The sequence below is a fragment of the Miniopterus natalensis genome, chromosome 4 (assembly GCF_054644295.1).
Source record: "Miniopterus natalensis isolate mMinNat1 chromosome 4, mMinNat1.hap1, whole genome shotgun sequence".
Lineage (NCBI taxonomy): Eukaryota > Metazoa > Chordata > Mammalia > Chiroptera > Miniopteridae > Miniopterus > Miniopterus natalensis.
In genome coordinates this window covers 71,591,087-71,615,218 of record NC_142084.1, presented here as the reverse complement: position 1 = coordinate 71,615,218, position 24,132 = coordinate 71,591,087, and the positions used below count along the sequence as shown (strand labels likewise).

At 54.4% G+C, this 24,132-nt stretch overlaps 3 protein-coding genes across 3 annotated transcripts; 2 read left to right on the top strand and 1 right to left on the bottom strand.

The window, feature by feature from the left end:
- JAK3 (Janus kinase 3) lies at positions 1-12,510 on the top strand. The gene is made up of 23 exons (XM_016210814.2): positions 1-187; positions 582-705; positions 1,034-1,145; positions 1,312-1,457; positions 1,703-1,997; positions 2,593-2,715; positions 2,794-2,951; positions 3,365-3,476; positions 3,721-3,907; positions 4,471-4,598; positions 4,829-4,960; positions 5,530-5,614; positions 6,323-6,450; positions 7,091-7,223; positions 7,301-7,452; positions 7,572-7,722; positions 8,349-8,488; positions 8,570-8,759; positions 9,140-9,264; positions 9,527-9,699; positions 10,220-10,337; positions 10,581-10,691; positions 11,901-12,510. Exons 1-23 carry the CDS (start codon positions 4-6, stop codon positions 12,006-12,008), a joined length of 3,315 nt encoding a protein of 1,104 aa, XP_016066300.1. The 5' UTR covers positions 1-3; the 3' UTR covers positions 12,009-12,510.
- A 2,483-nt stretch (positions 12,511-14,993) lies between these two features.
- On the top strand, positions 14,994-16,257 carry INSL3 (insulin like 3). The gene is made up of 2 exons (XM_016210827.2): positions 14,994-15,183; positions 16,049-16,257. The coding sequence occupies exons 1-2, from the start codon at positions 14,994-14,996 to the stop codon at positions 16,255-16,257; spliced, it is 399 nt and encodes a 132-aa protein (XP_016066313.1).
- Positions 16,258-17,982: 1,725 nt separating this feature from the next.
- On the bottom strand, positions 17,983-23,687 carry B3GNT3 (UDP-GlcNAc:betaGal beta-1,3-N-acetylglucosaminyltransferase 3). Its single transcript, XM_087816049.1, has 3 exons — positions 23,520-23,687; positions 21,115-21,726; positions 17,983-19,229 (listed from the first exon to the last, which is right to left on the bottom strand). Exons 1-3 carry the CDS (start codon positions 23,544-23,546, stop codon positions 18,678-18,680), a joined length of 1,191 nt encoding a protein of 396 aa, XP_087672175.1. The 5' UTR covers positions 23,547-23,687; the 3' UTR covers positions 17,983-18,677.
- Between the last annotated feature and the right edge of the window lie 445 nt (positions 23,688-24,132).

Sequence of the window (24,132 nt, the reverse complement as noted above, 5' to 3'; positions counted from 1 at the left end):
TTCATGGCACCACCAGGTGAAGAGACACCCCTGATCCCTCAGCGCTCTTGCAGCCTCTCATCTTCAGAGGCTGGTGCCTTGCATGTGCTGCTGCCCTCTCGGGGCCCTGGGCCCCCTCAGCGCCTATCCTTCTCCTTTGGGGACCACTCGGCTGAAGAGCTGTGTGTTCGGGCTGCTAAGGCCAGTGGTGAGTGGGTTTTTAAAATTCTGGGCCAGAGGGATGGGTAGGAATGAGGGCCCAGACTAGGAGCTAGAATAGCTGCCAACCCAAGTTAGCATTAGAGCTGGGGCTTTGAGGGATGAGTAGGAGTTTGGTAAGGGAGGAGGATACAGAGGGAATGGCATGTCAAAGACTCAAATGTTGTGATAGCACGGGAGGGAAAACAGTTGATCATCCCTCCAGGTAAAGCGTACAGTGGAAAGAGGTACTCTGGAGAGAGGGCAATGGGGGCCCTGGAGTATGTGTGAGCAGGGGTGGGACACAGTGTCATAGCTAAAGGTGACAGAGCCCTGTGGAGCTGTGTGGGGGCTGCAGAGGATAGATGGAGACCAGGAGGGAGCTGATGGAGGCATCCCCTCAGGCATCCTGCCTGTGTACCACTCCCTCTTTGCTCTGGCCATGGAGGACCTGTCCTGCTGGTTCCCCCCAAGCCACATCTTCTCCGTGGAGGAAGTGGGCACCCAGGTCCTCGTCTACAGGCTCCGGTAGGAAGCCCTTTCCCCCCTACCCCCTGCAGGTGTGGGTTAGAGGATACCAGAATGGGGTGCCTTTTGCTGAGGGCTTAGGAAATGGGAGTTTAAAATAGTGATCTTACAATGTATCATTTCCCTGCACCTCCCAGTGAGTGCCCCAGGGAGGGTGTGATCATTGCTGGTTTCACAGATAAGGAAACTGAGGCCAGAGAGGGTACGTGGCTTGTCCAAGGTCACACAGCAATTCATTGGCACATCCTGGGCTCTGTGATGTTTTGGCACAATCCTCTACCCCCCCCCCCATACCCCAGACTCCAGGGTTCTTCCCTCCCCTACACAGCTTTTACTTCCCCAACTGGTTTGGGCTAGAGAAGTGTCACCGCTTTGGGCTTCGAAAGGACTTGGCCAGCGCCATCCTTGATCTGCCAGTCCTGGAGCACCTATTCGCTCAGGTAGGGGTCTGTGTGGGGCTCGGCCCAGGGCTGGGTGTCCACAGAGCAACCTCAGGCGTGGCCTTGGCTGAGCTTCCCTGTGGCAACCCAGGGATGGGGTCAGCCCAGCGGTGGGGGTCCGCAGGGCAACCTCAGGGCTCACAATTGGGCTATGACCGGCCCCTAGCACCGCAATGACCTGGTGAGTGGCCGCCTCCCCGTGGGCCTTGGCCTCAAGGAGCAGGGGGAATGTCTCAGCCTAGCTGTGCTGGACCTAGCCCGGATGGCCTGTGAGCAGGCCCAGAGGACAGAGGAGCTGCTGAAGACTGTCAGGTGAGGGCCTCCAGGCTGTGGTGCCCGGCTGCTTCCTGGGAGTGAGCAAACATGGCTCCACCAGGGCATCCCAGAGCCCATGAACCCCATAAGGCTCCCCACCCAGGCACCTCAGCCCAGTTCCACACCTCACTGAGGCTCCAGGGCCCTGCCTCCTGCCCCCAAAGGCCTGCCTATGTCCCTGTATGTCCTGTGGGCCCCAATGACCCTTCCCACACTGAGAGTCCACTCCCCCCCCCCCGCAGCTACAAGACCTGCCTGCCCCCGGGCCTGCGCGACCTGATCCAGGGCCTGAGCTTCGTTACTCGGAGGCGCATCCGGAGAAGGGTGCGCCAGGCCCTGCGCCGCGTGGCCGCCTGCCAGGCTGACAGGCACTCACTCATGGCCAAGTACATAATGGACCTGGAACGACTAGACCTGACCAGGGCCACCGAGACCTTCCCCGTGGGCCTCCCCGGGTCTGCTGGTGGTCAAGATGCGTCGGGGCTGCTCCGCGTGGCTGGCGGTAGCGGCATTGCCTGGAGTCCAGGCGCGCAGGAGGTGCAAGCAAACGCTGGGTGGGACCGACGATGGGGGCGGGGCCTAGGAGGGAGGGGCAGGAAAGGGGGCAGGGCTCTTGGGCGGGGCCGAGAGAGTGAGAGACTGTGGGAGGGCCCAGGTGTAACCCGCTGAGTAAGAGAGGTGGGGCGGAGCGAGGAGGCGGGAATGAAAGTGGGCGGGGCTGAGAGGGAGGGGACTGATTGGGCAGGCAGAGCAAAGGGCGGAGCTCAGGGCAGAGCTAACCGAGGGTACAGGAGGAGGCGGAACTAAGAGAGGGCGGGGCTATCGACTGACTAGGAGAGGCGGGGACATTAAGTGGAGCTAAGTGAGGGAGGGGCGCAGGGAGGGCACCCTCTGAGAGATGGAGGAGGGTTTGGTAGGGGTTGGGTGGGAGAAATTTGGGGATGATCAGGGGAGGGGTGGAGAGAGGTGGGACTACTAGAGGAGGTGGGGCTTGGCAGGGGCGAGGCGGGAAAGGAACGGACTGGGCCAGGCTGAGAGGAGCAGGGCTATCGTTCGAAACCCAGGCTTCGAAGTGGGTTTGGGGGCTCCGAGGAAGCAGACACCCACCTTCAGACCTCTGTCTCCCTTCCAGGTCTTCCAGCCTTTCTGCGACTTTCCAGAAATCGTGGACATCAGCATCAAGCAGGCCCCGCGCGTTGGCCCAGCTGGGGAGCATCGCCTGGTCACGGTCACCAGGACAGACAACCAGATCCTGGTGGGTGTTGGACTCCCCTCCTCTCCCGACTTATCCGAGGGCGGGGACCACAACGGGCGCTAACACGGTCCCTCGCAGGAGGCTGAGTTCCCGGGGCTGCCAGCCGCGTTGTCCTTCGTGGCTCTCGTGGACGGCTACTTCCGGCTGACCACGGACTCTCAGCACTACTTCTGCAAGGAGGTGGCGCCGCCTCGGCTGCTGGAGGAGGTGGCACAACAGTGCCATGGCCCCATCACGTGAGGACAGGCCTCCCATGCTTGCCCTCAGCAGCCAGATCCACCTGGGGCTGAATCCCTGTCACTCCCCTTCTTGGTGCCTCAATGCCCTCACCTCCCAGGAGCCCTGGACAAGGGGTCAAGTGCTTAAGAGCAACTGGTGCATAGTCAGCGCTCAAAGTGGCTGGGGTCTCCTTTCTGCTGCCCAGGGCAACTGTGTCCCTCCCTCTGACTCTTGGGGTGTCAGGGCCATTTCCTCTTATTTAATCTCCTAGGCAGAAACCCATATTTTGGCACATTTTATATGTGGAGGGAATGTTAGCTGGTGAAGATCCCAGGGCTTCAGAGGGACTAGAATTAGAACTCAGGCTTGACTTGGTTTCTCTGCCTCCATCTCTTTCTTGGAATCTTGGTTCCCTTCTATCTTTCCCAAGCCTGGATTTTGCCATCAACAAGCTCAAGACTTGGGGCTCCCTTCCTGGCTCCTATGTTCTCCGCCGCAGCCCCCAAGATTTCGACAGCTTCCTCCTCACTGTCTGTGTCCAGGTTGGTCCACTACTAGAATGCAGGAGGGCAGGGAGGGCTTCCTGGAGGAGGTGAGATTTACTTGAGACATGAAAGATGTGCCGGCATTTGCTTCCTGAAGAAGGGAAGGTAAAAGATATTCCCTGTGGAGGGAAATAGCATATGCAAAGGCTTGGTGATCAAAATGAGCCTGCAGTGCTCAAGGAAGAGGGAGTGGGGAGGAGGGTGCTGCCTACTCCCACTCAGGGACCACTCCTCCTTGCAGACCCCCCTGGGCCCCGATTACAAAGGCTGCCTCATCCGGTGCGACCCCACAGGGACCTTCTCCCTGGCTGGCCTTGGCCGACCCCATAGCAGTCTTCGAGAGCTCCTGGCAGCCTGCTGGGATGGTGGGATGCATGTGGACGGGGCTGCACTGAACCTTACCTTCTGTTGCACCCCTAGACCCAAAGGTGAGCCCGCCTGCTCCCGAGCTGAGCAGTCAGTCTGGGGTTCTGCTATTCTGTTTGTCACAGCTCTCGTGTGGCAAGTGGCAGAAAATGCGGTGTTTTAGGGAAGAAAAGTTGATTTATTGGCTTGTGGGATAGATTACTGCCTTAAGGCATGGCTGAATCCAGAATCTGAATCGAGGGTTGCCAGCAGGACTTAATTTCTCTCTTCATCTTTTACCTTCTCCTCTGTGTGAATTTCACTCTCAAACAAACCCCTGGGGTGGAGCAACTCTGAGGTGTGAGTTCTGAGTCTTCCAGAATCCCTAGCAATACTGAGACCAGATTGCCCATAGTGCTGGTTGCTCATTGACGCCCCCTGCAGAGTTCCTTCCCTCTCTGTCTCACTCCCCCACCCCCACCCAGGGGCTACCTGAAGCCTCCTTTCAAGTGAACCACATGCCGGGGAGTCCTCATCTCTGGGTCGGCTTCCAGGGGAGACCCCAAACTAAGACAGGGAATGAACAAACCTTTGAGGGCCTTTTACCTCTGACCTCTGGTTTTCTCTCCCCACCCCTTCCTCATAGAAAAGTCCAATCTGATTGTGGTCCGGAGAGGTTGCAGTCCACCCACATCATCCCCTGTTCAGCCCCACTCAGGATGCCAGTTGAGTCAGATGACATTTCACAAGATCCCCGCTGACAGCCTGGAGTGGGTAGGGAGCCTCAGAGATTGGGGGTGGATGGGGACCTCAGTTGGAGTCAAGACCTGGTCTATATCCACCTCTGCTGTGTGGCCTCAGGCATGTGATGTAACCTCTCTGTGCTTCTGCTCCATCATCTGTAAAATAGGACCAGGGCTTGTGCCTTGTTCAGGCCAGGGTGGGGGGTGGAATCCCACAGGAGTCCCCTTATTGGCCTCTCCTGTTGTTCCCTCACCCTCCAGCATGAGAACCTGGGTCATGGATCCTTCACCAAGATTTACCGGGGCTGTCGCCATGAGGCTGTGGACGGGGAACCTCGGGAGACGGAGGTGCTGCTGAAAGTGTTGGATGCTAAACATAAGAACTGCATGGAGGTGAGCAGGTGGAGACCAGGCCTTTGGGGTCAGGGCTGGCTGGGAAGAGGGTTATGGAGTCAGGCAGTTAAAAACACAGAAATGTAGCAACAACATCTCCAAATGATGAAGTACAGAAGGGTTTGAGACTACAGATGCAAGTGGAAAGAGTGCACCAGACTGTGGGAATAGCTGGTGCAAAGGTCCTGAGGCAGGACTGAGCACGGCACATTTAAGGAGCAGTGAGGAGACCAGTGGGCTAGAGAGGAGTGTGCAAAGGGTAGGGAGTGATGTAGATGGAGGTATTAGACGGGCCAGGCAGCACAGGGGAAGGCTTGAACCTTGCTCAACCTCCAAATCTCCCATTTATCTGTGAGAGACTCGAGTTAGACTACAGTGGGCACTTCTAGCCACCATCAGAAAAGTATGGTACAGAGTGCTGTGTGCACTCGTGGTGCGATCCAGGGCCAGAGGAAGTTGGGGCCAGGCCTCCTCCTGAGACAGATTTGTGAGCAGCAAGTTTTGGGTCACTGGTCGGACCTTGGAGTGAGCGGAATCCATGCACCTTCTCTCCCTCCTGGCCTCCCCAGTCATTCCTGGAAGCAGCGAGCTTGATGAGCCAAGTGTCGTACCAGCATCTCGTGTTGCTTCATGGCGTGTGCATGGCCGGAGACAGTAAGAGACCCCCTGTGCCCCACCCCTGCTCTGCCTCACCAAGCCTATCAGTGGCAGCGTTAGAAATACACCTACAGGGTCCATCACTGTACACTGTGCCTCAGTCATCACTCCAGGCTCCCACCAATGCCCAGCCCCCAGAACTACCTCAAGCCAGACCTGGGTTCCAATGTCACTTCACTGTGTACCTCTTCTTCTACTTTATAAGGGCCACATTGCCTCTCCAAGCCTCCATTTCATTTGTTTAGTCCAGCCCAGTATGTGCCAGGAGTTGGGTGCACAGCAGAGAACGTGACAGGCTGGCAAGATGATATATAATCGTGTGTGGTGGGGACAGCACAGGGTACCGGGGTGGTCAGAGGCCACTGACACAGCTTGGAGGCCAGGCAATGGTCCTGGGATGGTGAGGATAAGTAGGAATTAGGGAAGAGAAGGAAGAGGGGTGTTCTAGGCAGAAGACACAAAATACACAAAGGGCTGGAAGTGAGATAGAGAGAGAGCTCAGAACCTTCCAGGCATTTCAGGCAGATAGTTCAGAGATGGGAGGTGGGAAGGTGGAGAGGTGAATAGGGTAAGGATGGAGGAGCAGAGGAGGGAACAGTCAGAGCAGAAGCTCAAGTGACTCCTGAGGGTGGAGTGGGGGACAGAGCCTGTTGCACACAATGCAGCCCTTCCTCCCAACCCTGCCCGTCCCTGTGCTGCCACCAGGCATCATGGTGCAGGAATTTGTACACCTGGGAGCACTGGACACATATTTACGCAAGTGTGGTCATCTGGTGCCAGCCAGCTGGAAACTGCAGGTGATCAAACAGCTAGCCTATGCCCTCAACTATCTGGTGAGTGCTTCTCTGCCTGGGCTCTGTAGTATGCACAGCAGTATGGCAAGGGTGCAAGGGGAGGGCATTTTAGACCAAGGAAACAGCATGTGTACAGGCTCAGAGATGTAAGAGCAGAGGAAGGGAACAGGTGGTCATCTTTGGATATCGGGAGTAGTGAGCAATGAGGTTGGGCAGGAAGAAGACTTCCCAAAGAGCTGAGGCCTTGAAGGTTGAGTAGGAGTTCATCATGAGGAGAAAGGAAGGAGGGCATGTCAGGCTAAGAGAACAGCCTGGGCAAAGGCCTTACTGCTGAGAGAGTATATTCCATGTCTGGGGTGCATCAGGCAGTTCACTTGGCAGGAGACTTAGGTGGGGATGTGGAAGAGAGCTCATGGGAAGAATGAACAAGGAATGGATTTCAAAAGGCCTTTAATGCCAGGCTGAGGACCTCTGAACAGTATCTGAGAAGAGGAGGGATATAATCAGGTAATAGGGGGTGGACTAGAGGAGGCCAGACAGGCTGTCAGTAATCTAGGGAAGATTCTAGAGTATGGTCTGAGCAGAGCCAGGTGGGCTTTGAAGGATGTATAGCAGTTCACCAGATAGCATATTCACTCATCAAACCCTCCCTGGCTTCTCTTATGCCTGGCTCACTTAGGAGGATAAAGGCCTCCCCCATGGCAATGTCTCAGCCCGTAAGGTGCTCCTGGCTCGGGAAGGGACTGATGGGAGCCCACCATTCATCAAGCTGAGTGATCCTGGTGTCAGTCCCACTGTGCTAAGCCTGGACAGTAAGTGCAGAAAGCTGGAGGAAGGAGGGGTCTTGTGGGGCAAGGAAGTGATCCCCTGATGCCATCTCTACCCCCAGTGCTCACTGACAGGATCCCTTGGGTGGCCCCCGAATGTCTCCAGGAGGCCCGGACGCTTGGCTTGGAAGCTGACAAATGGGGCTTCGGAGCCACAGTCTGGGAGGTGTTCAGCGGTGTCACAATGCCAATCAGTACCCTGGATCCCGCCAAGGTCAGAGTTCCACTTTGACAGAAGGGGTTGCCTGAAGTCCAGCTTGGGGAGGATGAGTGGGTTTGGGAATGCCTTCTGAGGGTGCACCAGGGGTGGCTAGCTCCTCCTTCCGCCCTCAGAAGCTCCAGTTTTATGAGGAACGGCAGCAGCTGCCTGCCCCCAAGTGGATGGAGCTGGCCCTGCTGATCCAACAGTGCATGGCCTATGAGCCCGGCCACAGACCCTCCTTTCGTGCTGTCATTCGTGACCTGAACAACCTCATTACATCAGGTGTGTCATGGGTCAGGCAGGCTGAGCAGGACCTGGATGTGGTATTGGGCCCAGTGGGAGCAGAGCCCAACCTGTGTGCCTGACACCATTGGAGTGTTGATCACTATAACAGTCAGCTGTAATAGTCTAATAGCAGCTATAACAAACAGGCACCTGAGCTCAAGGTTGAACATGATGGGTGTTTAGCTCTCATTCAACGAGGGTGTTCAGGTCAACAGGCACTCCTCCCTTTGTGACTCCACCCATCCCATGGCCTTAGGTCTCTCTGTTGGACCCTCTGCAGTCAAGAGAAAGAATGTAGAGAGTCCCATGCTAGGTTTCCATGGGCCAGGCCTGAAGGGGTACCCAGTGCTTCTCCCCCATCAGTCTGAGCTCAGTCATGTGACCACAGCTCACAGCAGTGGAGTCTGGGAAAGCCCTTCAGTCTCCACAGCCATGTGTAGTTGCACAGGGTACAACTGCCTAAGGGACCTGCCTTGGCCCAGAGGGCACAGTTTTCAGCCCTCAAAGTACCCTTTGGCTTGCAGTGGCTCTGCCATAATGCAAGAGAGGGTAAGCATGCAGGTCGAGGTCACATAGCAAGTCATCTTAAGACCCAATGCACACTCACTGTCTGTGGCCCCCAGATTATGAGCTCCTCTCAGACCCCACACCTGGTGCTCTGTCGCCCCATGATGGGCTGTGGAATGGCGCCCAACTCTATGCCTGCCAGGATCCTACCATCTTTGAGGAGAGACACCTCAAGTACATTTCACAGCTGGGCAAGGTGAGGTGGGCTGGGCTGGGATGGGGTGGGGTGGGCAGGGTGGCAGCCAGGAACTTGGACACCAGCCCCACTGTCCCTCAGGGCAACTTTGGCAGCGTGGAACTGTGCCGCTATGACCCTCTGGGAGACAACACAGGTGCCCTGGTGGCTGTGAAGCAGCTGCAGCACAGCGGGCCAGACCAGCAGAGGGACTTCCAGCGGGAGATCCAGATCCTCAAAGCCCTGCACAGTGACTTCATTGTCAAATACCGTGGTGTCAGCTATGGCCCAGGTGCACCCCCTTCCAAATGGGTACTCTTAAATCCCATATCCTCATCTTCCCACGGTACCACTTTGGGGTGTTCTGCAAACATCAGTAGGTGCTATCGACACTTATTTATTCTGCTCTATCACTTCAAATTCCAGCTCTGTTCCTTAGGAGCATGATTTCTCTCTAAGTTTCCATGTTCCCACCTGAAAAACGGGTCATTACGAAGCGGCAATGAATCAGTGTATATCATAGAAAGTACTCAAGAGACATCAGCAATTAGTGTTGTTGCCTTCCCATTTTATAGAAAGAACCCAAGGTCCCACTCTGAACTGGAAGAACGGGGAAGGCAGTAGACAGAGTTGGGCCCCAAGGTGACTCCTCCTGCCTCCTCTGCCTCCTAGGCCGCCAGAGCCTGCGGCTGGTCATGGAATACCTGCCCAGTGGCTGTCTGCGTGACTTCCTGCAGCGGCACCGAGCACGCCTCGATGCCAGCCGGCTGCTCCTCTACGCCTCGCAGATCTGCAAGGTGAGGGGAGGAAGCCCCTGGACCTGCGGGGCGAGCTGGCTAGCCTTGGGTAGGAGTCTGAGTGGAGTCATGGAGAAAGCTGAAGGTTGGATGTTTGGGGTCCAGGTCAGGTTGGAGGTGGGGCTGAGTTAGGGTTAAGGTTAGGACTGCAGTGTAGGATGGGGCAGGGGTGGGGTTAGGCTTGGGGTCTGGGTTGGGGTTGGGGTTGGATTCCAGGTCAGGTTCAGGGTCCCCGCTGAGTCATCTGGGCTCTGTACCCCAGGGCATGGAGTACCTGGGCTCCCGCCGCTGTGTGCACCGCGACCTGGCAGCGCGGAACATCCTGGTGGAGAGTGAGACTCACGTCAAGATCGCTGACTTCGGCCTCGCCAAGCTGCTACCACTCGACAAAGACTATTACGTCGTCCGGGAGCCGGGCCAAAGCCCCATCTTCTGGTGGGAACCCGGCCTCGGCCCCGCCCCTCTACCCCACAGCCTTTTCGCCTCACGGCCTACGCCCCTCCTCCCTCTGTACTGGCCCCGCCCCTCGGCACTGGCCGCGCCCCACAGCGGCAGCTGCACCCTGCCTCGCAGCTCGGTACCCTGGCCTCTCCCTTACTCCCACCCCTCTGATCCGGCCCCGCCTCCTCAGTGCCCGGGGCCCGCCCTAGCCCCGCCCCCACCGCTCTGGCCCCCCCCCGACCACGCCCCCTTCCCCGGGTACTGGCTGCGTCCCTCCCCCTCGGCACTGGCCCCTCCCTTCCCCACTGCTGCTTCGTGAGTTGACCCCTCCCAGGTCCCGCCCCGGTTGGCCACAGAATCACCCCCATCCCACAGTCAGGGAAACTGAGACCCCGGAGTTGGAGTCTGACCTTCTCATAGCCCCACCTGCCCTGGACAGCTTCCCTAGCCCAAGGCTGCTCCTTTCCTGTCCTCTGCCGGTGCTCGCACCCCAAGGCCGCCCTGTCCCCTCCAGGTACGCCCCGGAGTCCCTCTCGGACAACATCTTTTCGCGCCAGTCGGATGTCTGGAGCTTTGGGGTTGTCCTGTACGAGCTGTTCACCTACAGCGACAAGAGCTGCAGCCCCTCCGCTGTGAGTCAACGTTCTGCGCCCCTAGCACCCTGGGTCCCTAGCACTTTCCTCCTCCCACCCCTTGGCTATGGCTCACCGTCTCCCCACAGGCAGCCCCTTCCATCACAGAGGACCCCTCCCCCACCACGAATGAGCCCCTTCCTCCCTTCAGGATGGCTTATCCCCCCCTAATCACCTGTTGGCCCCTTCCCCTCCGTCACGGAATGCTCGTCCCCCATCACCGGGCATTCTCTTTGGCCCCAGGAGTTCCTGCGGATGATGGGATGTGAGCGAGATGTCCCCGCTCTCTGCCGCCTCCTGGACCTGCTGGCGGAGGGCCAGAGGCTGCCTGCACCTCCAGCCTGCCCTGTTGAGGTGAGTGCTTGGAAGGACTGACTCAGTCCCATACTCGGGTCTCGGGCAAGCCAGCTGGCCCCTCTGAGTCTCTCCACCACTTTGTCTCTCGGGCGAGAGCTCCTGCTGGGGCATGAGGCTGAACATTCTCAGAGCCACAGTTTACTCATATCCAAAATGGAAATAACAATACCTTATAGGATGAGAACACCCAGCACACAGTGGATGCTCAATAAAATGACAGAGCCTCTTATGGCTTATCATCACATCTTGTTTGTTGTTGTCAGTAGTCCTCACTAGAGGACATTTTTTCCCATGTATTTTTAGAAAGAGTAGAAGGGAGGAAAGGAGGGGGAAAGAGAGAGAGAGAAACATCGATGTGAGAGAGACACATCAATTGGTTGTCTCCCATGTTCCCACCCCAACCCAGGTACACGGCCTTGACTGGGAACTGAACCCACGATCCTTTGGTGCACGAAGCCACAGTGGTCAGGGCTATCATCACAACTTTTGTGGAAGTTTCTGCCACGCAGCTGGTTATTCATAAGTTAATTAGCTTGGGCCACAAACATGGAGCCACAAATGTGTGCTGGTGCTGGGGACTCAGCAGAGTCCTCCTGGTAGCCAGCAGAAGCTAACAAAAAATTCTGGTGGGGCCCTGGCCAGTGTGGCTCAGTTGCTTGGGTGTTGTCCTGTGCACAGAAAGGTTGCTCGTTCAATTCCAGGGTCAGAGCACATGCTCTGGTAGGGGGCGTGCAGGAGACAGCCGACTGATGCTTCACTCTCGCATCAATGTTTCTCCCTCTCCCTTCCTCTCAATCTAAAAAATCAATACAAATATTTTTTTAAAACATTCTGGTGGGAAAGAGATGAACAGGGGGAAGTGATCGGGGAGGGATGGTCAGGGAGCGCTTAGAAGAGGTGATACCTGGAGGAGGAGCCCATCCATGGGGAGAGCTGGCAGACGGCTTTCTCAGTGGAGGATACAGCAGCTGTAAAGGCCCTGAGGAAGGAATGAGTTTGGTGTATTTAAATAATGTTGTGGCTGCATGGAACAAGGGAGAGGTAATGGAGGAGGGAGTGAGACTTTGTTCTAAGACCCATAGGGAGCCATGGGAGGCTTTGGAGCAGGGGAGTGTTGGAGTCTAAGTATATTTTAAAACTGTGAACAAGAGCCATGTCCTTCCTACCACTCCCATCTGACCCTGTTGTCTCCTCCCACACCCTCAGGTTCATGAGCTCATGAAGCTGTGCTGGGCTCCTAGCCCACAAGACCGACCATCCTTCAGCACCCTGGGCCCCCAGCTGGATGCGCTGTGGAGTGGAAGTCGGGGGTAGCATCCAGAGGCATGAGATGCACACCTTTCCTTCTTGTCTGGAGGGAGAATCTCACTCACTGTCATTTTTATATCTCCTGCATCTCTGGGTTCTTGTCTCAGTGGACTGGCTTTGTGAGTCTGGGCAGGAGGCTGCTCCTCTCTAGGCCAGCTACTTCACAGAGATCCCCATGAGTCATCCCTGGCTTGTGCAGCAACAGCAGTTTCTTTGTGACTTTTGGAACTTGTGAAGATTCAAGACAGATGCCTCAATAGGGCCTGCTGAGCCCTGCCCCCAGAAGAGAGGGACCACATTTAAGCTCCTCCTATCTTCCCATCCTCTCAGAGGATGTCTTCCTGTCTGTTTTCAGCAGGAACATTGTGTAGCTTTAAATACATGATCTCAGGCTTCTGTTCACCAATTCTTCTCTCACTGGAGAAAGCCAAGCACAAGAGCAGCTGCTCTGGTTAGAAATTCACTTTTGCCCAGTCGGGCATGGCTCAGCGGTTGAGCATCAACCTAGGATCCAGGAGATCGGGGTTCGATTCCTGGTCAGGGCACATGCCCGGGTTGCGGGTTGCAGCCAATCAATGACTCTCTCATCACTGATGTTTCTCTCTCTCTCCTCCCTCTCCCTTCCTCTCTCTGAAATCAATAAAGATATATTAAAGAAAAAAAAAGAAATTCACTTTTTGGGGGAGCAAGAGTGACTGGGACTGTGTGAGGAGGCCAGGAGAAGCTGGGGACCCAGTTCACCCTAACTGTGCCCCAGGGCTTGTCTCCCTGCCTGTACACCAGGGCCCTTTCTGTCTTCACCAGAGGTTTACACATTGATGACCCTGGAGCCTAACAGGAGCTTTTCAGCAGCTGAGGGAAGAAAAGGCATTCTTGGCAGAGGGAACAGCAAGGTCACAGTGAGAGGGCTGAGAGTACAGTTTGTTGGAACTGATAGTTCTGCCACTTACTTGCTGTGTGACAGAGGGCAAGTTGCTTCCCGTCTTTGGGTCCCAGTTCCATATGCTGGCCCTTCGGCCATGCAGAATCAACTTCTGGAAGCTTGTGCAGGTTAAGCCCCACCAAACCTCACCTGCCTGCAAGGCTTTTCTGCCACTTAGCCTCCATGGAAAACTTGTATTCGTCTCTCAAAACCCCACCTATCAATTACCTCCCTGTAGTCTTTGTTGGTGTGCTCCCACCACTCCATGCAAGCCCTGTACTTCCTTCTGACCCTAGGGGCTGGGGTGCTGACTGTGTCCAGCCTTGTCTCTTCCTACCAGGAGGCTCCATGGGGGCTGGGTGGGGTGGGGTGGGCACAGAGGGGACTCTGGGGTGTTTGTTGAATGAGTAAAGGAGTTCAGTGGAAGGGATGGTTTATTGCTGGACTTGGGCAATGGGAAACCTTGAGAGGAGTGCCATCTGGGGAGAAATGGGGTTAGAGATGGGGGATAGAGGACCCCTGACAGGCACAATGAGGGCCTTAGGATAGGCCCCAGGAAGAGAGACAGCAGGGTATGGCATTCATTGGCTGGGGCCCTGGAGGACGGAAGCCCTTCCCCCAGCCCCAGCTGCTGGCCTCGGCTCTGTCCTGGGGAACTGATTATAGGCTTTTGGTGGGTGGAGGAAACAGGCTGTTCTGCGTGGGTCAGAGGGTAAGGCCTGGTTGGGAGAGCTGGGCTGTGGGGAGGGGTTCGACATCAGAAGGGCCAAACTAGCCCCCTGTGTGCTCCTCAGGATTGCTGGAAAGATATGGAGAGTGACAGAGAGAGAGAGAGTGAGGGAGAGAGAGAGTGAGAGAGCAGGGGAGAGAGACAAAGACAGAGATCTCAGCCCAGGAAAAGCCACTTGCTTTGGTAAAAAGTGCAAAGTCAGAGGGTTGCAGGGCTGCTCTAAGCTAGAGCAAGACCAGTTTTTCAGCTCAGGCTCTCTCTGCCTAAGTTTCTGTTCTTGGTAAAACATGGTCATAAGACCTCCTGGGCACCAAGCTGCCACCCAGTAGGTGCTGAGCAAATGCAGCCACATTTGTCCTGGGCCCTTCAGTCTCTGCCCTGCCCTAGGGGACCCTGATGTGAGAGAGGCAGGAGAAAGCCAGCACCCTAGCTCCAGGGCCTAGCCTCCTGCAGCTTTGGGCAAGTGTGGGTTTTGTTATGTGTACCCTTGTAACAACAAGATTCTAGGTGCCCCTGGTCTCAGCTGGCTGAGTGCCTCCATCCCATGACATTATTTCTCTATTTATCTATTTCACTTCTTTAAAATGGTTTAAAAAAATAGTAATAAAAACTCCTCAGTCAGCAGTCTACCCTAGGGAGATACACCCAAGGCCCAGGGAGAGGGACTCCCGCTGTTCTGGGCCCTTCTCAGCCTATCAATAACCAACATTGTGGCTGGATCAGCCCCTGTGTTTATTATGATTACAAGACACCATCAATAACCATCTGGGGACTTTGAAAAAAATAAAGGTTTATTACTTATAGGACCTGGAAATGACACAACACACTTGGGGCCGCAGCAAAGTGGCAGGCAGAGAGAGAGAACACGCTTAGGTCTGGGGCTCTGCTTTTATTGGCATTGAGGATCAGGAGGCCTTGGGTTTTGAAGACTCATCCTTTATTGGTGAATTTAAAACATGACAGTGCTAATTTAACGAGTGAAAGAGAGAAAGCAAGTGGCCCAAATGGTCAGTTATCAAAATCAACCGAAATCTCTAAAACAGAGGAGCTTCATGGGGAAGGTCACCTGGCACTTCATCTAGGTGCTCCGCGGGCACGTGTGTTTTGGAGATCACCGTCACTAAGGCGGTTGCCCTCATAATTAAAGCTTAATTAAGTCAGGCACTAGCATTACAAAGAAGAAAAACAGTGGCAGGGCTTACACTGAATTCGCCCTGCCCCTGCCCTTGACCCTCTCCCTGGGCCCTCTCACATGCTTCCTCCCTCCAAGGTCCCCAGCTGGGGCAGGCTGGGCGCCTATAAGGGGGGTGCCTCCTGGGCTCGGGCGCCTCCTGCCACTATGGACCCTCGCCCGCTCCCCTGGGCGCTGGTGCTGCTGAGCCCGGCCCTGGTACTGGCTCTGGGCCGCCCGCCCGCCCCGGAGGCGCCAGAGAAGCTGTGTGGCCACCATTTCGTTCGTGCACTGGTGCGAGTGTGTGGGGGTCCGCGCTGGTCCCCCGAGGCCGGGCGGCCAGTGGCTGGCGGTGACCGTAAGTGCGGCGGGCAGGGGCTGTCTCGGGTCTCTAAGTGGGCACGGGGCGCGTGTGGGCGCCGGCTGGGGCGGGTTTGCACCGGCCCCTGGGAGTCCACCTGCCGGCCGTGCGGCGTGTTCCCCGCTTCCCCCGCTGGGCGGACCCCGGGGCGAGGCCCAGGGCGGGAGACAGTCTGGCAAGCGCACAGTCAGGTCCATCTTTACCATTTCACTATTTTGATCTTCATGCATTTTTGTATTAATTTTAATTTTTAAAAATATTGCATTAAAATATGATTGATTTTGATTGTTGTTGTGGCGCTGCCTTAAATTGTGCTCCAGAAGGCCAGTGCTCACTCTCCTCGCCCTAGTCCTGGCCCTGGTGCAGAGAGCATAAAGCAGGTTTGTGTGCACGTGTGCCACACGTGTCCTGCGTTCATATGTCTGTGACACAGGTACAGACAGGTGTGTAGAGGCGCACATGGCAGGTGGGGGCACTGGGAAGGGGTTTGAGGGCATGTACATGTGTGTGCTCATCTAGGGGTGTGTGTGTCCATGTGTACCCACTCTGCACACCCATGTGCATGTGTCACATGTCACTTCTGCTGTCTTCTGCTCTCTAAAGTGTCTGTGGATCCATGTGATAGCTGGCACATGTGAGTGTGCACTGCAAGGGACTCGAGTGTGGGTGTTGGTCAAGCATGCACACGCCTGGATGGGTGATTAAATCTGTGCCCAGTGGACAGTAGGCACAGTGTCACTCACTATTTGTGTGCATGACGAGTGTTTGGTGGGGCACTCAGAGGGATATGACCAGGGGTGTACACACAGAATGGGGGGTCTTCTGGGGTCCCTATCTATGCTGAACTTGACTCTTTCCCCAGGTGAGCTGCTGCAATGGCTGGAAGGACGACATCTCCATGGCCTGATGGCCAATGAGGACCCCATGCTGGTACTCGACCCACAGCCCCTACCCCAGGCCTCTCACCATCACCACCACCACCGCCGCCGGGCAGCTGCCACCAACCCTGCCCGCCACTGCTGCCTCAGTGGCTGCACCTGGCAAGACCTGCTGACCCTCTGTCCCCACTGAGCCTTCCTAGGGCATGACTTTGGGGGAGCCAGAGACCCAGAAGATCTGGTCTGGTGAACTCCTGAAGCCATACAGCACCATAAAGCCACATGTCTGGGGGGACATTGTTGATTACCTCCTGGGACAGGGAACTCACCACCTACCCTAGATCACTTGTCTTCTGTGGGACCAACTGGGGGGAAAAACAGTCTCCACCCTGGCTTGGAGGATCCTTGACTTTACAAAGATGTGAGACACTGAGGATCAAATGTCTTCATATCCGAGGAGCCCCAGGCACCACCCTCTCGGCATTTGACACCCCATCTTGCCATCTCCCCAACAGTAAATAAAACTTCTGCAGAATTCAAAGCAACTTTTTGGATTTGCTCAGGAAAAAAGGATGAGCCTGGGTCACAGTACAAAATGGGGAAACTAAGGCATAGGGGATGGCTGCTTGCCAAGACCAGACAAGGAGGGAAAGGCCAGGTGCAGGATTCAAATCCTGGGAGGACCTTAATGTCATGTAATGCCCATTTAATGGTACGCACACACACACATGAATATCCAAGTGAATCACAGTGTATATTTATTGATTTAACTCTGGTCATTCTTCTCACTTGTATCCTCCCTTCATCCTGAGATGGGAATCATATGATATAATCTCCTTGCTATAAGGTGGGTCTCTATCTGCTGACCCTTCACATGAGGCTGGGAGAAAGAATACTGGGCAAAGTGTGCAACACACAGTAGGTGCACAATAAATACTTAAAGAAGGGAGAGAAGGCAGGATAGAGGACAGTAGAGCCACAGTCCTAGTGGGAGGCGGTGAGCCAGGGAGGAGAGGAAGTTGGGTGGGATTGGGAAGGGGCCTTGCCAGAAGCAGGAAGCTGAGGTGGGCCCAGTGTCCTATGCAGACAGGAGCAGAGTCACCCCCCTGCCTCTCTCTCCTGAGCCTATCATCAAGCTGGCAGTGAGAATCAGTCTTAGGGGGATATAAACTTAGAGCAATTGGGAGCCATGGTGAGTGTGTGAGCAGGGATGGGGTAAAGTCAGATTGGCATGATCAAGACTCCTGCAGCTCCACTCTGTCTGTATATTTTCTACTGGAAATAAGACTTTTACAAATGATGTAGATTGTCTGAGTCAAAACTTGTAAATAACTTTAAAAAAAAAAAAAAGGACCTCCAGGTCTTTGCCAAACATTTTATTTTCTGAGGACCCGTACTCTGCTGCCTGAGATGCCCGGCCACCACCCCAATGCCTGTGAGGCCCAAGTCCCAGACACTTGTCCAAAGCCAGCAAGGTTGGGGTTCACCAATTTGCTTAGATCTCCCTAATTAGGCCCCTGGGATGAGGGGTCAGTCCTGTGTTCCAAGAGCTCAGGGCCACTCAAGGACCTGAACCTCCTCCTTCTCTGGGCACTGGGGTATTTGTGCTGGCCTTGGGGCTAGTGAAGACCCCTCTGGTCCCAATACTGTTCCCTGAGTTCTTGGGGAGCCCAGGTGTGGGGGCTGGGTCCTGCCAGGTACTCCAGGATACTGAGTCTTCATAGCCTCAGAGAGACATCTGCCTCCCTCCTCTGCTCAATATTTCCATCACTACAGCACTTGATATTACAGGCAGGGAGGGTTGGTCCCATTCATGGCCTCTCTGGCTCCTCCTACCATCTGAGGGGTCCAAGACCCAGGAAGGGGTCAGTATCTGAACCCCTTTCCCTGGCTGAAAGAATGCTTCTCCCTCCCTTCAGCTGCATGTGAACCCAGGAATTCCCAATTGGCTTTGAACCACGGCCAGAACTCACCCACGATTAAACCACTGCAGATTCACTACCAAGGAGAGGCTGGCCACTATTTAGGGTTCAGCACATGATCAAGGTCGGGGCTGGGATGTGGGACTTTGACTCAAATAGGATGGAAGTAGCAGCAGCAGCTGGAACCCTGGCAGAAGTGCTGCTGCTACAGAAAGAGATGGTCCTTCCAGTTGAGAGTCTAGGAAGGATGATGAACATGGTCTAAGCAGTACTGGGTGAGTTTTGAAGGATGTGTAGGAATTTACCATAAAACTATTCACTCATCAGCCCTGGCTGGTGTGGCTCAGTTAGTTGAGAATCATCCCAGGCACCAAGAGGTGGCTGGCTCGATTCCTGGTCAGGGTACATGCCAGGTTGCGGGCTCAGTCCCTGGTGAGGGGCACGCAGGAGGCAGCCAATAGATGTTTCTCTCTCATCGATATTTCTCTCTCCCACTCCCTTCTTCTTTCTCTAAAGTCAATGAAAACATATTGAAAAAATAAACAACAAAAAACTATTCACTCATCAAACCCTCCCTGGCACCCGCCTATGCCCTAGGAGGTCAAAAGTCTCAGCTTCTTGAGAGGAAAATGTTCCCCCTTCCTGTGGGGGTGCAGACAGGAGCCTAGAGGCTAGGGGCCCTGACACCACCTCAGAAGATCTGCATTCGCTTGCCACAGATGAGGTTGGGCCGGCTCAGTGCATCCCACATGAGCCACATCTCATACGGCAAGAAGCGGTGCACCAGCAGCAGCTCGCGGTAGAAGCAGGGGTCAAAGGAGGACAAACGCGGTGAGGGGAGCCAAATGCCGGGAGTGCGGATACCACTGTGTGAGGCGGGCTTCAGGCCTTCCTGCTTCAGGCACATGCCCAGGAAGACATCATCGATGGGGAAGAGCTCTAGGGTGGGGGCAGCCCTGCGCAGGGCAGCAGCCGTGAAGCGGGACAGCAGGAAGCCACCACCTCCACAGTAGGGTGGGTAGTGCTCATCCTGTGTCACTATCTTTGGCACATAATATTTGCTTCCGGGGGTCCGGATGGGGCCCACGTATTGGATCAGTTGCCCCACAAAGAGGTGGTGGTCAGGGTTGTGGCCCTGCAGGTAGGAGACCATGTTGTCTGTGTGTGCAAAGACATCATCGTCTCCGTTGAGTATGAAGCTGGCTTTGGTGCACCGAGTCTCCTGCCACCGTAGGAAGAGCACCTGCAGGTGGGTGGACAGGGCATATGGGCTTAAGGGCTGGGACAGTCAGCCTCAGGTCCCTGTTGGCTGCCCCAGCCCATCGAGCCCTGGTGAAGATGTGTCCCCGGTCAACATAGCCTGGGTTCAAGGCCTCCCACCCTGTGACGTGACCTCAGCAACCAACTGCTCCTCTCTGTGCCTCAGTTTCCAACTTTCCATTCAGGCCTCATCTCAGGGCCTGCCTAAAGGATTGCTGGGGATCCAGAGAGATGTTCTGTAAAGCGCCAAGAAAACTGTCACATTTACGTTTATTGCTATTCCTTCAGCCTCTGCCTGGCTGAGTGCTGCTCTTATATAATTACTTGTGTGGTTGTCATTGAACATCTACCTCCCCTACCAGACTCTAGGCTCCCCCTGGGTGGGGGCTGTGTCTCCTACCCGTGCCATGTTCCCAGCACCCACTTTGGGCTCAATGCCTCCCAGGGGCTAGATTCATGTTTGTTAAGTTAATGTTTACCATGTCCTTTGGTGTTTTGTGTTAAGACTATGGCATGTTGAAGGGTCCTGGCCCCCTGCTTGCTTTGGCTTTAGTTTCCTTCATAATAACATTTGCTGCCTGCCAGGTACTATCCTCAGGGCCTACCCTGCTTTGAATCCCTAATGCAAGCACAGGAGGCAGGTGTGGTCTTCAATCCCATTTACAGATGAGGAAATGGAGGTGTCCAGAGACAGTGCCTTGAGCAAGATCACATAACACAGAAGTAGCCCCTTGAGGTCTTGAACCTAGACCTGTCTGTACCTACTAGGAGCAGGAACCTAAACTGGGTCTTACTCAGCTTGCTCCACCCCAAGCCCCCAACCTGGGTTGATCCTTGGAGCCTCCAATTCCTCCTCTGCATGTGGATTCTCTCTACCTGTCATGGGTTCTTGTCCATCAAAAACATCTTTATTGCCTGGCCAGAGTGGTTCAGTTGGTAGAACGTCATCCCGTGTACAAAAAGGTTGCTGGTTTGATTCCCGGTCAGGGCACATACCTGGGTTGTGGGTTTGATCCCCAGTTGGTGAGCGTATGGAAGGTAACTGATCAATGTATCTCTCTCTCTTTCTCTAAGCTTGTCCTCGGGTGAGGATTAAAAAAAAAAAAAAGTAAGTCTTGCCCTGGCCAGTTTGACTCAGTGGTTAGAGCATTGGCCTGGGGACTGAAGGGTCCCAGGTTCGATTCTGGCCAAGGGCACGTACCTTGGTTGCAGGCTCAATCCCTGGCCCCGGTTGGGGCATGTGCGGGAGGCAATCAATCGATGTGTCTCTTTCACATCGATGTTTCTCTCTCTCCCTTCCACTCTCTCTGAAAAGCAATGGAAAAAATATCCTTGGATGAGAAAAAAAGTCTTTATTGAGTACCCACTGCACAGACTGGGCCTCCTGGGGAGACAGAACCAAACCAAATAAACGAGATGTGTTCTGTTCAGTACCTGCCTCCCCCCACCCCATTGCCAATATTATTTGAGAGCCTGGCACTGGTCCAGGTGCCTATTATCTCAGGGCTAATATCAGGGCTGATGTAATCCTTACAGCAGCCCTCAGAGGTGGGTGAGTCCAATTAATATCCCAATTTCCCTGATGAGGAAACTGAGGCACAGAGAGGTGAACCATCATTAAGGGCAGCACGGAGCCTGAATTTCAACCTGGGTCATCAGGCCTCTATAGCCAGGCTTGTGGTCTCTGGCCAGCCTGCACCTTCTCCCTGCCTCCCCTCGAGGAAATGAACTTCAGATGCCATGAAGACAGTAGAGGGGGTAAGGTGGGGGTAGGGGTCTGCTGGTCCCCTTGGGCCCCTGAGAGGAGATGGTGGTGAACTGGGAAGGAAGGACAGGTGGCCTGATCAGGTGACTTCCCGCCAGCCTACCTGCTTGAGCGTGAGGTTGAAGAAGGAGTCGTGGAAGTCCCACTGCAGGATGTCACCATAAACCCTGGCCTCCAGCGCCAGCAGCTGGTTGACCTTGCGAGCCTCGTTCGGTTCTGGGACCGTGCCCACCAGGAAGAGAAGGCGCAACCGGAGGCCCTGCACCATCCGCTCGCGGCCCCAAGTGCGCCGCACCAGCTCCCGGCGCTCGTAATTGCTGGGCGACGACTTGATGACCAGCAGCAGGAAGACTGGCTGCGCGCACTTGCTCAGCGGAGCGTCCTGCAGCAGCTGGAAGTCGCGGCAGTGCTTGTGCAGCAGGAAGTCACGCACGTGCTGTGGCTGCTGGGCGAAGTCCGGCAGCTTGGCCACAGAAAAGTTGGCCTGGCAGGGGGCAGGCGGGGGAAAGGTGGGCGGAGGTCCCCAGGTCAGAGCCGTGGGGGTGCCCAGCGGCTCTTTCAGGTCCCCACAGGAAAGTGGTGACATGTACAGACTGAAGAGGAGGAAGAGGAGAGTGAAGGTGCAGAGGACCACAGTCAGGACCACTTCTGTCTTCAAGGGCCGGAAACACTTCATCGTGGTCTCCGGATTTGGGATTGGTCCAAGGGGACGCACCTGGGGAGAACACTCACTGAAGATCCGGATGGGCCAAACACTTTTGCTGAGCCACCTGGGGACCCCAACACTTGGCTGCAATGTACAGTTGCTCAGGTTAGTAAGCTATTGAAATTTTCCCCCACCTAGTCCCCCTATACCTCATCTCCTCTGGCACCCCAACCCAGGTTGACTCTGACAGTTGCCCAGGCCCTGCTAGGGATTCCATATTTACAAAGAAAACTGAGACACAGGAATGCGGACAGAGCCCCCGAGACTCAGTGTGCCCAGAATCCGCCCCTCCATTTCCAACCTGGTCCTCTTTGTCCTGGCCTCAGAGATGGCCCAGGAGCCTCCCAGAGGGAGAGAAAGCTCCCTTTTTACCAGCTGAGAGCTGCTGGGATCCTTCCTGCTTCCCTGTCACCTGCCCCTCTAGGGAGCGCTGAGCTCTGGGATTCTGATGCGACCATCGCCCATTCTCCTCGACTACAGTAAAACCTTGATTAACGGACTAATTCTAGTGAGGGGGTATCCATGAAGGCCGAAAGTCTGTTATATAAGAAAGTAGTTTTTCCGAATGCGTATGTTGAAAAATTGACAAATTAGTTAGTTTACCTGTTTTTACTTATGTAGACATGTTTGTTTAATTAAAATTATGTATGAAAAGTTTAACTTCACAGAAAAGTTTTATATATGTATTACAGTAATTTTAAATTTATACTGAATAGGTCTAGTAAATGCGTGCATTCACCAGTCCCCGGGAGTAAACAAATTCACATATAAGAACATCAAGTCACATGGCGCACAGCAGAACCAATTACTGCGACATGCTGTGCGATCACGTGCTAGTCATTCCCGGACCGCTGTTTGCTAGCAGTGACTCTTGGATTTAAATATGTAGACTATAGTTGTAGATACGTAATATTTATTTATGTCAGCGAAATTACTACAGTGTTTTTTCCAACATATGGCCTATTCACTAAAATTTGTTAAAAATAACAGTAAATTAATAAAAAAATAACCTGTTAATTTAATTATGAGCAAATCTTGGTTAAAAGCATTTTAAAATTAACAGGGTGTTAATTTTCATATATGACATACAGACTGGAAATTTTGTCGACTAAATCCGAAGTCCATTAAATAGAGGTCCGCAAAATCAAGGATTTACTGTATTTTTAATGATCTTTTGGCCTGAGCGTGGTCCCTTGCTCCTTACAGATCCCTCAGGCCCAACATGTATCAAACAAAGCTACCTTGTTTGGCGAGCTCCTACTCCTCCTTTAAAATTCATCTCAAACAATCCATTTTCTAGGAAGCTCTCTTTGACTCCACAGGAAGAATACTGGTTCCCTGTCTGGTACCTTTAGCCCTGTCTCCTGCTCTGGCTCAGTCCTGGTCCCAGACACATGTCTGTGTCTGGCTTTGCCTTCCCAAGACTGGGGGTCCTGGCATCAGCCAGCATGAGGCAGACGTGTGGGGGAAGCAGGGAGTGTTTGAATGAATAAATTTATGAATAAAGTAAATTCATTAAGCTTCTCTCTGGCAAACTCTTATTCAAACTTCAAAACCCCAGCTCTAATATCTCCTCCTCCTAGAAGCTTTTCCTCCCCATATCTAGGCAGAGCCCTTGGTCTCCCTTCTAGGTCCCTTTCCCACGCTCCCCTAGACTCCTTCAATGTCCTTTTGTTTAGGAAGGTGGTGTTTGTGCTGTTTTCAGCCCTAAATTTGAGGATCTATTTTTCCAGAGCATCATGAAAGTGCTGGGTTAGACCCAAGACAGAACTTACCCATACAGCAAACACTTATTGGCTTACCCCAGGGCAGTGAAGACTCTGGAGCATAACTCCTGGGTTTAACTACCGACTCCATCACTTCCTGGCTGTGTGCCTTCCACATCCTGGACCTCAGTCTCCTCAGCTATAAAGGGGGCATCTGAACAACCCCCAACTCACAGGGCTGTGCAGGTGTGAAGGGAGCTCTCAGCACCAGGCGCCTAAGTGGTCATTCAATGAGTGTTAGTTGAATGAATATGTGAATCTCAGCACTTACCTCAGCTTGCCTCAGGAAGTCCGTGCTGGTCTGAGGTCTCCTCTCTCTCCCCACTGATACCTGGAACAGTGTGGAGCAGTCAGGGGATTCTGGTGGGACCCTCCTGCCCCCAAGCGACCCCACCTAGCTATTGCCCGGGGGGGGGTGGGAGGCAAGCAGGAGAATAGTTTCCTATTTCCATCTACAGCCTCAAATTGGTGCTGCGCTGGGGACAGGTCTACCTCCCCAATGTTCCCATTGCTGTCTCTGCATACCGCCTGACCAAGGCCTCTCCAGCCAGATGTCTCCCAGAAATGAGATTCATTTCCCACCCCACAGGTCCCTCTGTGAGACCTTGAGAAAGAAGCTGGACCTATCTGAGACTCCATGTAAAATGAG

Bases quoted from the DNA above. Each gene is read 5' to 3' on its own strand.
- JAK3 (XM_016210814.2), top strand. From the start codon at position 4: ATGGCACCACCAGGTGAAGAGACACCCCTGATCCCTCAGCGCTCTTGC. The intron at 188-581 runs GTGAGTGGGTTT...GCATCCCCTCAG, and splicing joins TCGGGCTGCTAAGGCCAGTG to GCATCCTGCCTGTGTACCAC. The intron at 706-1,033 runs GTAGGAAGCCCT...TCCCCTACACAG, and splicing joins GTCCTCGTCTACAGGCTCCG to CTTTTACTTCCCCAACTGGT.
- B3GNT3 (XM_087816049.1), bottom strand. From the start codon at position 23,546: ATGCTCCAGAGTCTTCACTGCCCTGGG. The intron at 21,727-23,519 runs GTAAGCCAATAA...TGTTCTCCCCAG, and splicing joins AGAGTCTTCACTGCCCTGGG to GTGCGTCCCCTTGGACCAAT. The intron at 19,230-21,114 runs GTAGGCTGGCGG...ACCCACCTGCAG, and splicing joins TCAACCTCACGCTCAAGCAG to GTGCTCTTCCTACGGTGGCA.
- INSL3 (XM_016210827.2), top strand. From the start codon at position 14,994: ATGGACCCTCGCCCGCTCCCCTGGGCGCTGGTGCTGCTGAGCCCGGCC. The intron at 15,184-16,048 runs GTAAGTGCGGCG...CTCTTTCCCCAG, and splicing joins GCCAGTGGCTGGCGGTGACC to GTGAGCTGCTGCAATGGCTG.